General features: G+C 38.9%; 1 protein-coding gene across 11 annotated transcripts in view; it reads left to right on the top strand.

The window, feature by feature from the left end:
- RABGAP1L (RAB GTPase activating protein 1 like) overlaps positions 1–16652 on the top strand; it is a 687593-nt gene that overhangs the window by 646801 nt on the left and 24140 nt on the right. For 8 of the 11 annotated variants that reach the window (XR_003794384.1, XR_003794383.1, XM_029228031.1 and 5 more), the window contains one exon: positions 8559–8651. Coding sequence is in view for 9 of the 11 variants with exons in the window: in XM_029228031.1 (XP_029083864.1) it covers positions 8559–8651 (93 nt within the window). In the remaining 2 variants the exon portion in view is untranslated. Of the gene's footprint in view, positions 1–8558; positions 8652–8838; positions 11481–13720; positions 15253–16652 lie in introns of those variants that run through there. The other 3 variants (XM_029228033.1, XM_029228039.1, XM_029228038.1) reach the window with 3 other exon arrangements.

Below are 16652 nucleotides of genomic sequence, written 5' to 3'. Positions count from 1 at the left end.
TGTATTGCCTGAGGAGCAGGCAATTTATAAAAATAGAGGTGCCTGACCATACCTCAGACCTTTTGAATTAGAATCTTGAGGTGAACGTGCTGGATCCGTCCCAGCAGGAGCAACAGCAGGCTCGAAATCCTGAGACAGGACAGAGTATGATGCGTCAAAGGAACTGAAAGAAGCCCAGTGTGGCTGGAGTAGAGACTGGTTGTCTCTATACTCTTTTGATCGTGCATTCCTGTCAGTAAAAGGAATTTAAGCATATATCTCCAGTACATGAATATTCATTTAAAAGTAAATTATGTACATGTACTTTGATAAAATAGGCACAAGTATAGACATTTTTAAAAGTTGAGGTTAGGGGCTTCCCTGGTGGCGCAGCGGTTGAGAGTCCGCCTGCCGATGCAGGGGACAAGGATTCGTGCCCCGGTCTGGGAAGATCCCACATGCCGCGGAGCGGCTGTGCCCGTGAGCCATGGCCGCTGGGCCTGCGCGTCCGGAGCCTGTGCTCCGCAATGGGAGAGGCCACAACAGTGAGAGGCCCGTGTACCGAAAAAAAAAAAAAAAAAAAAAAAAAAGTTGAGGTTGAAAAAAAGAAGTAGAACTGAAATTTTTAATAATTGCCTTTTGCCTTTTCCATGTTTTGGATCCTTTTATGTACCCCTTGGGATGGGTGAACCCCACTTTTGTGAAATATAGGCATAGAAAGTGAGGGAGAGAGGTAGATAGAGACCAGATCCTATAGCACCAGCAGAACTATGTCAAGTATTTTTCTCTTTATCCTAAGCACAAGAGGTAATTGAAAAATTTAGGAAAGGGAATGACATCAGATTTGCATCCTGAAAAAAAAGTTGACTACCTTTGGGAGTAGAGAAAGCATGGACACAGGGAGACCAGCTTGGAGGTTATTGCAGTGGTGAGAGGTGATTATGACTTGAACTAGGGCAGTGCCAGTGAGGTTCAAAAGAAGAAGACATGCTAGAGATATATTTGGAGGCATACACTGTAGAATCTAGTGACTTACTTCATGATCACTGATGGGGGGAGAGGTCAAAGGTGACTGCTGGGTTTCTGGCTTGAGCATCTGGATGAAGATGAACCATGGAAGAGTAAGTTGGGGGGTAGGGAGTGGGTTGTGTCTCCAGGTTGAAAATAATTTCAAATGTGAAACATCCAAAAGATAATATGAAATTTGCAGTTGAATTATGTAGGTTGAGCTCAGTAGAAGTCTTGGGCTGGGAACTGTAAATTTAGGAGTTGTCAAAACATAGATAATAAAGAAATTACTCTACCTCCAGATATTGTTTATTGATAGGAAAGCTCTAGAGCAGAATTGTCAAGGAGTTCCATAAAAATAGCATACGAGATTAGATTTATAGGCCTGGAGATGAGAAATTAGAAATGAACAGATAAGCAGTTTCTATAAAATGCAAGTGTCTCTTAAAGTTGCTACAGCATTGGGACCAGACAGCTTATATTACAACATGGTAAAGAAAGTAGAAATCAATATTTCAGAAGCTTTCATAGATACTTTGATGAGCACACTACATTGAGGAGTGAGCCGTGAATGCCGGAAAGTGACTCACTTCATACAATTATTCATGAATGAGGGCAGGAACCTGTCACAGGTGTGTGCACCATTAGGCTTGAGTAATTGGGGAAACTGAGCATGTCCAATGAAATGAAAGGAAGTGCAGCACTGTGGACTAATGTGTGGATTCAGGAAAAGAATGCCTAGCAATTTGATGTCTATAAGCCTTGGGAGTTATGTTAGAGTTACAGCAAGAGATAAATACTTTTCTTGTTCTCACTCCCTTAAACCATTGTATTCCTTAAGTATTGGAATATCACTAATATTGCCAGAGGCTCAGGGTCGTGTGAAATGGGTGAAAGGGGGTCAAAAGGTACAAACTTTAAATAAATAAGTCATGGGGATGTAATGTACCGCATGGTGACTATAGTTAATAATACTGTATTGCATATTTGAAAGTTACTAAGAGAGTAGATCCTAAAAGTTCTCATCACAAGACAAAAGATATGTAACAATGGAGATGGATGTTAACCAGACTGACTGTGGTGATCATTTTGCAATATATACGAACATCAAATCATTAGGTTGTACATCTGAAACTGATATAATGTCATAAGTCAGTTATGCCTCAATAAAAAAGAACACAGGCTTTTATGTTCTCTGAAGGTTTTTCCCCCCAGTACCCTGGGGTAAAATCAACTCTGTTCCCCTCCTCCTAATGCTAAAAGCTCTAAAAGAGGCAGAATAGCTTCTTTTGCTGAATACCATGCAGAGGGTTAAGTGAAGCCTATAAGGACATGCTCCCTCTTCTTAGATGTCTTCTCCTTTTGATTTCTTCCCATCTATTTCATTCCCAGTCCTTTGGGCTTCTGCAAACTGACTTAGAATTTTCGGTTCCCACTGATCCACCTTCTGTCCACAGATCTTGGTAGGTCTTCACGGAAGTGACTCTGAATTAAAACCTCTCAGCCTGGGCTTCCCTGGTGTCACAGTGGTTAAGAACCCGCCTGCCAATGCAGGGGACACAGGTTCGAGCCCTGGTCCGGGAAGATCCCACATGCCGCGGAGCAACTGGGCCCATGCACCATGACTACTGAGCCTGCACTCTAGAGCCCGCGAGCCACAACTACTGAGCCCGCGTGCCACAACTACTGAAGCCCGCGCACCTAGAGCCTGTGCTCCGCAACCAGAGAAGCCACTGCAATGAGAAGCCCACGCACCACAACAGAGTAGCCCCTGCTCGACACAACTAGGAAGCCCACACACAGCAATGACCCAACACGGCCAAAAAAACCCCAAAACTCTCAGCCTGCGCCCCTACCCCCATCACCAAGAAATGTGGAACTATGCTACTTATCTATTTTTTCTGTGTCCAGTGATTAATATATTAAATTGGGATCATTGTTGTTTATCCTAAGAAATTATCTGAAGTAAGAGCAGTATGTAATGGTTAATACCTTCGTCCTGTTCATTTTCTAGGCACTCAGACCTCTGACCATCAGGAAAATATTGACTAGATCTTATCAGCCTTTTTCAAAACTTGTGATTTACTTTGCCAGCGTTTGCATCTATCACTAAATATTTTTATGTTGTTTATTTCTGAAATAGAGAAGCAGATTCATCAAGCCCTGAAATAGCTCTTACAAGTGACTGGCCCCCTGTTAAAATTTAGCACAGGGAAATACAGCATTATTTAATCAGGCAAGGGAGTCTACATGAACCAGTCATAATGAAAATCCTCCCCCACTGAGGCGCTCCCCTCCACCCCAACAAATTTCCTCTTTATCCCCCTTGTACCTTTTATGAACATCTGCTATTGCACTTATAAAACTATATATGATAATTAGACACATAATCGGCACTGTGTCTAGACTGTCAACTTCTTGAGGAGATTTGCCTTAAACATCTGGTCGCAGGCAGTAGATCCAGGTGGTTGAAGAGGGCAGATTCTGGAGGTAGACTGCCTGGATCCCATTTCTGACTCTCTTCATTTACCAGCTGTGTATGATCTTGGGCAAGTTATCTTTCTTCAGTTTTCTTATTTGTAAAATCCAAATAATACTTCACAGAGTTGTTGATAGGCTTAAATATAGACTTCTCTAAATTATAGCTTTAAAACTGTTAGGAAATTCTTTGACGTGGAGGCATTTCATGTTTTTCTTAATGCCGATTACTGCTGATCAAAAGCAGAGCGTCCCTTGTGAATGCAGTGCTGAAAACATCGCATGCTGGCCAGGCCTCCTTTGTCTTCATTGCTAATTTTTTTTTTTTTTGAGAAGAGGGTTTCTTTTTTTTTAATTGGTTTGGTTTTAGTTTTGGCTGTGTTGGGTCTTCGCTGCTGCGCGCGGGCTTTCTCTGGTTGCAGCGAGTGGGGACTACTCTGTTGCGGTGCACGGGCTTCTCATTGTCGTGGCTTCTCTTGTTGCGGAGCACGGGCTCTAGGCGCGCAGGCTTCAGTAGTTGTGGCACAAGGACTCAGTAGTTGTGGCTTGCGGGCTCTTGAGCGCAGGTTCAGTAGTTGTGGCGCATGGGCTTAGTTGCTCTGCGGCACGCGGGATCTTCCTGGACCAGGGCTCGAACCCGTGTCCCTTGCATTGGCAGGCGGATTCTTAACCACTGTGCCACCAGGGCAGTCCTTCATTGATAATTTTTAGCACAGTGGTTTTTAGTACGAATTCCACTTCCCAAGCATCTACCCTTCATACCTCCCATCCCCCAATGCCCTCCCGTTTCTGTTTGGAAAGGTGTGTGTGAGTCCTAGGTGTCACAATGACTGGAGGGCATGACTGACATCTAATAGGTGATATGTCAAATGGGCCTGGGATGCTAGAGGCTCAGAAATGGGAAGTGGGGTCTAACACAACCAAAAATTATTCCACCCGAAACGCCAGAAGTTCCCCCACCTTGAGAAACACTAGCGGCTCCTAGATTCTTTTCTCTAGTTAAATTCAAAACCAACTTTTCACAAAATTGAAATACTATTTTCATAAGATCAGCATATGCCAACAATCATTCCATATATACTGCAGAGTTTAGATCAGGTTGAAAATCTCCACACGTGTGTTCTGCTACATTGTGTCATTTCCCTCTTTTCTCTGTATAAATTTTCCTTAAGTTACTATAATAGGTGTATTCCAAATTTGTGACTTAAGGGTTCTATTACTCCATTAATTACTACCCAAAATTTAGTATTTATTGTTTTAAGCACCTGAACTCCTTAAATGTATAAAAATCACATTTGATAAGCAGGAAACCTAACCAAATACATATACGTAAGAGAAGTATGTATTATTAGAAATAACTAGTGCACATGGAATTCAAGTATTTATAAGGAGTATTCAAAATAACATAATAAAAGTAAAAAATATGAAATAAAGTAACTCAGGTGGATATGGTTACTGAGGTAAAGATTATGAAGACAAATTCATCTAAAATTAATTGGTATACTTATATGTATATATATATTTATTCTATCAGAGTCGTATAAAAACAGGAAATACGTGCTTTAAATGAAAAGAAGAGAGAGAGCATGGGAAACGAAGAATGTTGAGCATACGTTAGTCACCCCTTATCTGTGGTTTCGCTTTCCGAGGTTTCAGTTACCCTCAGTCAACTGCAGTCTGAAAATATTAAATGGAAAATTCCAGAAGTGAACAATTCATAAGTTTTAAATTTTGAGCAGTTCTGAGTAGGGTTATGAGATCTTACGCTATCCTACCCCAGTTCGCCCAGGATGGGAATCATCCCTTTGTCCATCGTATCCACTCTGTGTACACTACCTGCCCAGGAGTCACTTAGCCACCCCAGTTATCAGATCAACTGTCGTGGTATCACAGTGCTTGTGTTCAAGTAACCCTTTTATTACAGCATGTTATCTATATTATTATTAGTTATTGTTAATCTCTTACTGTGCCTAATTTATAAATTAAACTATCATAGGTATGTGTGTATGTATAGGAAAAAATAGAGTGTATGTAGGGCTTGGTACTGTCTGCAGTTTCAGACATCCCCTGTGGATGAGAGGGAACTACTGTATTCTTATTCAGTCTTCCCCTCCTACATCTCCAACTGAGGCCTGCATGATTAACCTTTAGAAAGAGTAATGCAAATTAGTAATTACAGTCATCCCTTGGCATCCACAGGGAATTGGTTCCAGGACCCCCCGCAAATACCAAACTCCACGGATACTTAAGTCCCTTATATATTGCCTAGTATTTGCATATAACCTACGCAGATCCTCCCCTATTCTGTTTTGTTTGTTTTGTTTTTGACCATGCTGCAAGGCATGTGGGATCTTAGTTCCTTGACCAAGGATCTAGCCATGTCCCCTGCAGTGGAAGCTCAGAGTCCTAACCACTAGACCACCAGGGAAGTCCCCTCTTCCCTATACATCTCATTCTTCAAGTACACACTTACATTAAATTTATTTAATTTAAGGGGAGAGATACCTATACTGCTCTTGAGATAGTAGGTTGTTTGAATTCTAATAATTCTTAATGACTTTATGTTTTTTTAATTAAAACTACATACTAAAGAGGTTTTTTAATTCCTTTCTTTGATAAGAAAAAATTCAAGCTCAATATTATATTACCTAAAATAAAATCAATTTTGTCCTGAAATATAGTTTTGAAAACTGTAACAGTCTGTTTTCTTTATCTCATAAACCACGGGAGTTTCATATCAGCTCTCCTTCCTCCTCCACCTTTTTTCCCCTTTTACTTTGTGCCAATCACAGGTGGATGCTCAATATCACCCCACAGCACAAGATAAATAAGCTTGGAAGGTTTCCTAGCAACATATTGTTCTGGGAACCTGCTCTGTTTCCCTGAACAAGATGAAGCCAAACATCCTAGAATCTCAGCCAGATGGGAAAGGATTAGCTTATTGAGGGGCGTTTCATGCTTTTTTTTTAAATTTCACTTTGAAATGAACCTCTTAACGTAACAAGATTGACTTTTAAAAGGACACTCTTTTACATATTAAAAAAAAAAACCTCAGTAATAGTTCCAATTTAAAAAATACAGTTTTAGAAGAAATTCTCTAGAGACAAGCTTGTAACATGTAATTCACTTATTGGTGAATGGATCCGTTTTAGAACTATGTGTAAAATACTTCCACATAAGACTGATGTTCAGCCTGATACCCAGTGGTACCAGTATTCAGCTACAAAAATATTAACATATTGTACTTCCTTCTCATTTTGTGTTAAGTGGCTGCTGGAGTAGGCTCCCTCCTCACAATGCCTCTACACAAATCCTCTCACTTCTCCCTTGACCCCTCCTTCTAGAGATCCACAGGAAACCCCTGTCACTGCTTAAAACTCTGGGACTTCTTCCCTTTTCTCCTCAGCTCCAGGGCTACTTCAGTGCCAGTGATTTGCCACTTGGTCTTGAGAGTCTGGTTTTGGTTTTCAGAGTATATGATTAATACAGAGAAAAGAAAACTAGAGGAAATTGCCCCTCTCAAAGTCAAGAAAAATAATGTGGTTGCTGTTTTGTTAGCGCACGATCATGTATATTTTCCTTGTTGTTTATCGATGATCTTGAGGCCACACAGTTGGCAGGTGGTGTTTTTCTTTCTCTTGCACTCTCGTTGGTCACAGCATACTGTTAAAGGTCTCTGGAGATGGAGTAGTAAAGGGTTAGAGTTTCTCATGCCAATATTCAGCAGTGGTTTTGCAATTCAGTGACATGCTGGAAAATGTTCTTTCTTCTAGTCTCATTGGGTAGGCGGTCCCCCATCAGCCAGGTGAATACTGTCATCATGTGGTAATTGAATGATTTACACTACCTGACAGGTTTGGACTGTGTGCAACTTCCCAGTTGTGGTGAGAAGCAGATAATTCCAGTACTCACAGTGCTCCTGGATGGGAAGAACAAAGTAATTAGAATAAGCTGGGGAATGACACCTGGTGTCTTTGCGTTTTATTTAACAAATTCTGTGGCCAGATTTAAGAGAATTGAAACTATCCTCATCCCAGAAAACCATAAGATAATTTTATTTTCATTGCTGCTTTCCATTCTCTCTTGCTCTCTCTCTCTCACATGCTTACATGTTTTCTAAATACCATGTTTTGAAGTCGACAAGAAACAATCTGTTGAGGGCCTCCTAGGGGCCAGTTACATTGGTAGGCATCATAATGGATGCTGAGGGGCATCAGTACATGGTCTTTGCCTTCACTGAGTCCCCAGTAATTAGCCAAATAATGCACTTATCTTTTTAAAAATTTCGATAAATTTATTCTTCATTTCAAGTCATTTACGTTAGGACCTAAACGTTAAGGAAAGATTTTGATGTCTAAAGGAATTATATAATTTTGATTGTCCAAGAAAAGCCTAAGAGCAGACTTAGTCTGTTATGTATAACATGTAATAGATTAAAATGGATTTTTTTGAATATTTCCTGAAAACACAGTTTTAAAAAATTCAATGAACCAGGCATTATTTTAAATACTTTGTCATTTAATTCTCCTGACAACCATTATGAAATAGAAATTTGCCTACCAATTTTAGAATCTGTTTTCTCTCTGATATATTATTAGCTCCATTAAGTTTTTTGTGTGTTGCTCAATATTTTATTTTTATAAAATAATAATTCTCACTTTTAACATGTTGGGAGAGTGAATTTTACTTAAAGAAAGTTAGTTAACAGAATTAACACCACTGTTAAATACATTAACAAGAAAAAGTGATGCTATATCAGCAATGTTGCAGAACAGACTACAGCGCATTTTGGTAAATAAAGTTTTATTGGAACACGGCCATACTCATTTGTTTGTTTATTACCCATAGCAGCTTTTGTGCAATAACAACAGTGGAATTGTGACCTAGATTGTGTGGCCCGCAAAGCCTAAAATATATGCTATCTGGACCTTTACAGAAAAAGTTTGCAGACCCTGTTCTAGAATCTAGATTTCCCCCTCCATTGAGTCTGGTGCGCTCCTTTAGAATGCCAGAGACTTCATTGGGAAACACATCAGAAAATGGTTTCCTAAATGATCTCCTTGACTAACATGCTTGTCCTCTAATTCCTGCAGGTACCGACCAAGAAGCTAAAGAAATATGAGAAAGAATATCAGGCAATGCGAGAGAGTCAGCTGCAGCAGGAAGACCCAATGGATAGATACAAGGTATGGGAGACAGGGGTCGCCTGTCAGAGCCAAGTGCCTTCTTTCCCCTAAAGTAGCAGCTGTGGAAAGTTTGTTCCCTCTGTTCCTTCTTGGTTGATGTAGACTCTCTGACCATGCTCAATGTCCAGGTATGTTTTCATCTCAGGAGACTCCTGAGTGGCCAACCATAATATTTCTTTTCTTTCAGTTTGTATATTTGTAGGTAACTTCACCCGTTGCATTTATACTGGGAGTCTTCATAAGAAGCTGAGAGAAAGAGAGGGAAAAGAAAGAGAGAAAGTGGCTATCGACTACTTTCAAAAATGAGAAAAAAGGAAAATGGCAAAGTACGGTTTTAGCTGTGCACAGTCACATCCACAAAGACTTTTAGAAGGCGAACTGCTCCAAGACTGGCACAAGAATGTTTCAGACTTACCTCTGTCTGTAGCCAATGTTCAAAATACAAACTCACTCGAAAGGAAAAATAAAAACCACAAAGCTATATTGAGCACAGTCATGGTGTTTGTTGCAACATTTATTTCCACAAACAAATTTATGAGTAACAGTGACATTTCATTACAGTATGCAGTTCAAGAATCAAGATGATTTCAGTTTGATATCTTAGTTAATTGTAGTATTTTAAAAAATGGGAGCCAGTCATAAAGATCTCCTCAGTGGTAATTAGCAACAGTGTTTCCATGATACAATGTTGGGGAAGTACTGATTTCAAACTTATTTTTTTTCCAACGGAAAAATTTATGTCTCTCTTCAACATGTTTTAATTCTTCAGATTCCTACAGATACAGAATGATTCCCTCCCTCTCCACATCAGTACATTAGGACAAGAGAATATTGTATTCGTACATTGAGCACCAGCAATGCCAAAAAGTACTGCAATGACATTATTAATTAAACCACCCACTGTGGGATGACTTCTGCTTGTATAACTAGAGTTGCCTCCATGTGGTCAGAAAGCTGGACACAGGCAGCTGCAGTTACACAGTATATCTCGTCTCCGTTGCTGAATTGAATAGCATTGGAGGTTCACATAGGGGAATGGTGGAAGGAGTGTATGGATTTTGTAGTCAGATCTGAGTTAAAAACCTGAATTTCTGGAAAAGGAGACAGAATTTGGAGTCCAAGTTGGGGGTTTTAATCCCTATGCCGTTGTTCAGCATCTTGGACTAATTATTGAGCCTCTTCTTCATCTGTAAAACATATAGTATACACATTTCCTTGAAAGATTGTTGTAAGGATGAGGGATGTTATGTGTTAAGTACCCAGCACATAGTTGGTGTTCAATAAATGGTTGTGATTAGCCTTATTAGGTCCACTGCCTCTAATTACCCAATTATTACTAGAATAATATCACCTTATTTGTGTCTGCTCCACCAGTCCCTTGATTATCTTTCTTCTGTTTCTCTCGAGTATTGCTACCTAATAATCTAACATCAGTGTGTTACTGCCCTTGTTTATAAAACCAGCTGATAATAAAATCCCACATATTGCTATGGCAGATAACTATTACCATATAAGGTGCTCATAGATAAAGTTGGAAGTTAATTTCCACCCCTCAATAAAACCAGTTTTAGTGCAGCTTATGTAGCATTGCTGCTTTAGAAAGGCTTGAAGTAGTAATTATAAAATATTATTAAGGATCCAAAGTGAAGCTCTCCTACTGCTTGCATCATTCTAATTTTCTTATTGCTGCCATTGTTATGAGTAAAACCTAGGAAGGATACTTCAAAATAGAAGAGAGGGAAATGAAAGACTAAAATGGTGTATTTAAAATCAGCCTGGAACTGAACTTATTATTTCTTATATCCTTTTTGTGTCAAAGCAGCTATGTATAACTAAATAGTACAATGCATATTATTTCTTAAAAAGTAATTATCACACATATACTATTGATGTGTACAGTTTTTACTGAAGGGTCAAAGTAGAATTAAACTTATTTTTGGTCTTTGTTTTGCAAACAGGTACTACTTTTAAGCTTGAATGCTCTATTTATGCATATCAGATACCCTCTATAGCTATTTCTTTTGTATTATTGTAATAGCTTGTCAATACATCATCCAACTAATATTTCTATACACTTTTTTTTTTTTTTTTTTTTGCGGTACGCGGGCCTCTCACTGTTGTGGCCTCTCCCGTTGCGGAGCACAGGCTCCGGACGCAGGCTCAGTGGCCATGGCTCACGGGCCCAGCCGCTCCGCGGTATGTGGGATCTTCCCGGACCAGGGCACGAACCCGCGTCCCCTGCATCTGCAGGCAGACTCTCAACCACTGCGCCACCAGGGAAGTCCCACTTTTAATAATGTCTAGAAATTTGTACTGGAGATAAACTTGGTAAAGTTATAGTCCTCACATTATAATTACATTTTCAAGGTGACACTTGACAACATAGTGTCCAACCATCAACAGATTTGTTCTTTCAGATATTCACTATCTAGTTTAAGAAGCTAATTACAGTTGTATTCATTAAAGTAGGAAGGTGTCTTAGGAGATACATTTTAGCAACTTATAAATTTAATCCTGTCAAGAATAAGATCTGTGCCCTGGGAATAAGCACTTTATAATTCATAGTTCTTGGACTGGGAACCCAAAAATTCTCAAGAATAACTTGGGAAGATCTTTGAAGGCATTGAGTCAGAACTTATACCAGTTCACTGACTACCCCTCCTCAACCGTTAGGATCCATAGTGTTTAAAATGCCTTGTTTATCCTCTAGCTTGCCATACGGCAAGGGAGTTAGGAAGATTGTGTCAGTTAAAAAAAAAAAAAAAAGGCCAGAAATGTCATACCTTAAGATATTCCAAGAGATTTTTTCAGCTTTATACTATTTTTCTTGGGCATGGTAGGGTACCAAAAGAGGATAGCTCTCAGTAGTCACATTCTTGCTGTAGCTATCTAAACATGTGTTTTGTGTCTATTTTTACGATATATGCAAACATCTACTTCTGAGGTTATGTCACTGTGCTCACCTGTATCTAACACTTGATGAAATGGTGTTGGTATAAATTTAAATTTTAGAACCCTAAGCACAATGAAAATGTTCTGGAATTTGATAGTGGTGACAGTTGTACAACTTTGAGAATGTAGTAAAACCACTGAATTGTATATTTTAAAAAGACGAATTTTATGGTATGTGAATTATATCTCAAAAGAAAAAAAAAATCCAAGCAAGATGTCTGAAGAGAATTGGCATCTGCCTGCCATCTTTTTTTCGTAAACCTCAATCACACCAGAGGTACCTGTGCACAAGCCATACTTGTGGGAGGGAGACCTCCTGTCAGAACTGGAGCTAATCAATGACTATAGATCTTATGTGTACTTATATTTATAAGGCAAAGGCCAACATAAGTGGGTGATGCATTCATTTTTATGTATATATACATACGTGTGTATATATATATGTAGTATATACGCATACATATATACATGCACACAGACATAAACATATAAATAGATAATGCATATATATATATATACATACACTGCCTGTGCTACCTGGTGTTGACATCAGTTTGTATTTGAAACCAGTGAGCTCTATAATGACTGCTTATAGCCTTTGGTGTACTCTTTCTGTTTATCTTCCTGACTAGATTCCAAGACACAGAAAGGAAACTTTATGGGAAGAAGAATATACAGTATTTATTCTAAGCCTCTTTTATTGTCCTTCTTAAGTTTGACCTGGCCCGATTTGTGTAGTGGTATTTATCTGCTCTTATATTTTGGTTTGTAAATTTATTTATAGATTTCAAGTGAAGTGAAATGCAGGATGAAGATTTGTCTGTAGAAGTACATCATGTATACTTTTATCTTCATACAAGTCCCCAGAAAACAAACATTCATGGATATGTGCAGCTGTTTTAGTCATTTTAAAAATTAGTAGCCAAGCCCCTAAAAAGCAGCTATCAACTTCAGAAATTAAAATATCATTTGCTATTTTAAGGTGATGAATTGTTTTCATTTGGGGGAAGTTAGTTTTCTAATGATGTAATCTATTGATGGCAATTTTAGAGAACTACAGTCTTTATCTGTCTTTAGAAGATGACATGCTTTTCTTGTTTAATTAAAGAACTACTTGTACAAATGTGGGTTAAGCCTTCAAAAAGCACAGCTAATTAATTAAATTCAGTGAATCTCCCAACGTGTAATGAAGGTTATGTTATTACCTGTTCTAGATGGGCAAATCCTAGAAAGAATCAGGAATGCTTAAACTCTCTTGGGTTTGGGAGACAGTATTATAAATACATAATTTCTAATTGAAGAATCTTATCTTTGTTCAGTATAATTAAATCTAGAATGTTTAACTTCTTTCTTGAGGTTAGACATAGTACATTTTTTATCAAAATGTAATTCAAATAGAAAGAAAATGATTCCTGTAAGTTCACAGAAGGTTTTTCTTGCCCATACTAATTTTTGTAGAGCAGTCATCCCTGCATGTGATTTAAAATTAAGCTATTTAATTATAAATAGTACAAACAGTACAAACAAGATTTTCTAAATAAAGCTTAACTTGTAGTATTTGCTATCCTTACATATCTAAGGAAATAATTTAGAACAATTGTCACATTTTGTTTTTAACTTGATAAGTGAAGAAGTTTATGCTAAACATACGTGGAAAAAAAAGACCCCCACCTTTTTTTTTTTTTTTTTTTTTTTCTGTATTGGACCCTTCCTTACTCAGAGAAGTCAAGATAAGTGAATCCATCTTTGAAAAGTATTTTTCTTCCAATGAAAATAAACTTATTATTTTTCACATCAGAGATATTGCTGGCTTTTGGAAATATTTGCTATGAAATCATGTGCTTTTAATGAACAGTGATAGTCAAGAGGATGATTTCTATCTGCCTCTGACAACTTAATGATAAACTTCAAAAGGCTGCCACACTTTCTTTTTGCACGTGGGTAACTCGATGAACTCACTGTTATAGGATTGTGGAGAAGGCAAGCCTAAGTTCTCTTGATGCTTCTCGAGCCACTTAGCTAAGAAGGAGCAGGTGGTTTCCGATGATGCTTGTCTGCTGATTGAGTTATACTTAACAGAAGAGGCATAAATGTTATGCATATTAAGAATCTCTTGGTATATTTATCAATGATCTTCAGAATTCTCCAAAAATTTTCTTCAATTTTTAGTATGTCTTGTTTCCTGTTAAAGGAGTCTGACGGAGAAAATTACATCACACTCCTATGTTTCTACGTCATCTGTAACCCATTTGCTTTTCAAAAATTTGATTTGTATGCTAGAGTAGTACAGGGATTTGCAAACCATACGGCCGGTGGGCCAAATCTGGCCCACTGCCTGTTTTTGTAAATAAAGTTTTATTGGAACACAGCCACATGCTTATTATCTACAACTGCTTTTGCACAACAATGATGGAGTTGAGTAGCTGCAACAAAGACCATATGGCCTGCAAAGCCTAAAATATTTACTGTCTGGGCATTTACATTAAAAGTTTGCTGACCCCTATGCTAAAGAGTAATCTAAGATTGTTTTTAAGTGCTATGAGAAATGCAGTCTCGTTTGCCAACTGCCAGTTAGTTCGTACTGACAAGCTTTTCTCTTTAGTTTGGCATTTAAAATTGTTTAAATTTCCACCAGAAAGATAAAACTGGATATGCTGGGTAAAGTAGGAGCATAAAATGATTTGAGACATCCAGATTTTCTTTCTCAAATTTCATCTACAGATAATGTAGACGTTTAAACATTTCATCTATAGGCATTTGTCTTTGAATGTCAAAAACCTGTTTGATGAAATTTGAAGATGATGACTGTCAACTCTTTTGAAAGAGGCATCCAGAAGAAAAGATGTGAGAGTTGAGTGTGTTGTTGCTAATAAAATTACACTGGGTCTTTTAGGAAAATATTTTCTCCTGACCCTTAAATGTCTTTAAAAGTCTGTGCCAAGAATTCATTATAGCAGCAGACAGCACACCCAAAATACTGAGCTAGAGTCATAAAGCTGCCTCCTGCCCCATCATTTTTTCCTTTAAGGCTGAGTTTATTTTCTTCTGATTGCCAGTTCACATTTCTCTGGTTTCTCATCTTGGAAAAAATCACATTCACCATTCCTTATACTGCTTCACCCAAACTCCAACCCCCAGACACAGAGGAGAGCTGAGATCCATTTTTCTTTTGCATTCCCCTGCCCAGCAATTTCATTCTGTTGCCTGAAGATGAAATATTTTGCAATGTTTCTGACTTTGTCATATAAGGAAGTTCCTTCCACCCAGCTCTAATAACAGTGTAAACAACTCACACCGTAGTTGCAAATAGTTCCACAGACAGCGTTTTCATCAGTCATGCAAACTGCAAATAACAGCGTGGAGAGGGCGGAGTTTAGTGTATCAGTCTTCCTGAGTTGAGACTTTGCCCATTGGCTGCCTCAAGTATACTTTCTTGCATCAAATGTTAGCTGTCCTGGAGAGAACTTAGAGTAAATGACACTCTAAGGAAAAACAGAAGAGCAAAATAGCATTAACAAGCGTCTGTTTTTGTTATTGCCATTTCCTAATTGTATTAGTAGGTGTGCAATTTCATTGGATATTCTTTTTTTTTTCAATTGTCTTTGTACCTATGATTGAAAACGGTAGTTGGTCTATGGCTTTTCAGGAGGTAAGTTTTTTGTCTATGTATGTCTGTAATATCAGCGTCTGTCTCTCTGAAAAATGCAGTATCCTCCTCCCCAAAGTTACTAACCCAACTTTCCCAGCTGCACATCTCCTATGCAAGAGGGGAGGGAACTAATGAGGAAAGTTGTTGTCTGCTGTTTGTTCGAATGTTGTTAATTGTGTGACATGGAGGAGGTTTCAAACAGTGTGCTGTGAATTTTAAGGGTTATGTAAGCATTGTCTCCTGTAGCCTTTTCCGAAAGGCAAGGGAAGCGATTTGCCTGTGTTGTTTATGGGCTCTGAGCGTTCAGCACATCCGCTTGTGCAGACTTACGGCACGTGAGTATCTCTGCACTGGCTGAGGTTATGGGGCCACTTCACGTCTTTCTCGGGTGGGCCGTCCTTGCCAACATTTCAGAACGAACCAAGCAAGATTCCAACCTTTCCCAAAGCTAAACTGTCTTCTTTATTCTATTATAAAGGCAGACTTTTCCTTCAGTCAGTTCTAAAAACAGTTTTGGCTCCCTGGGAAAGGCTGGAAAAGACAGCCAAGTCATGTTGTCTCTCTTTAACCCTTGGTAAGCGTGGGCGGGTTCTTCTTCATAGAAAATCTCCACCTTGCCCCGCCCCCAGGTTCATACTTTGGAGGACGATACTGCATTTTTGGCCCCAGAGCTTGCTTTCCCACGTGTCTGAGTGCAGAGCAGGAGTTGCACACTTCCCACTGTGCTGCTTGCTTTGCACACACTGAACTGAAGCTTCTTGCTAGAGCAAAAGCCACTAGCCTTGCCCCCTAGGCTATTTTGCTTTTTAGGGACCCTCAGACACACCTAATTTCTCCCCAGTCTTCCCCTATCCACCCCACCCCCTTAGCTATGTGTCTGCGAGGAAAGGTTTGAGTTGTGACAGTCATGGTAATGGGAAGTGACCAGTCAGGTTTCAGCCAAGCTCACACCTCTTTCATATATAATATAACATAACCCATCAGACATGTATCTCTAATCAGTAGTGAAGTAGCTCCTGGTGCAGTTTTTAAGTACTTTGAACAAAGTGCTTTTCCATAGCGTTGTATGACTTTACCTGGAGGTTATTTTAACTTGATTCTAAGCATATATCACTGTAACCTGAAAAACTGGTAGCTGCAACATTTTTCACTTGTGCCAAATTAACACAGTGTAAATAAGTAGTTGAGGGAGCTGTTTGTATCTTGGAGACTTAAGTACAACTTCAGTAAGAATAGGACACTTAGGAATAGGTATTTGAATAGTCTTATCACGGTCTCTTTTGAGGGGATTTATCAAGAAATGAGAAAAATCTCTTCCCTGTCTAAAGCAGTCTGCCTTGTGAAATATGGTATGATGAAACTGTGCTTGGTATTGCTGCTTGTTCCTGGCAAGGAGGAAA

Source organism: Monodon monoceros, unplaced genomic scaffold (genome assembly GCF_005190385.1).
Source record: "Monodon monoceros isolate NGI ecotype Baffin Bay Population unplaced genomic scaffold, NGI_Narwhal_1 Super_Scaffold_18, whole genome shotgun sequence".
Classification (NCBI taxonomy): Eukaryota; Metazoa; Chordata; class Mammalia; order Artiodactyla; family Monodontidae; genus Monodon; species Monodon monoceros.
The sequence above is the reverse complement of the archived record's forward strand: the minus strand, read 5'-3'. Positions and strand labels throughout refer to the sequence as shown.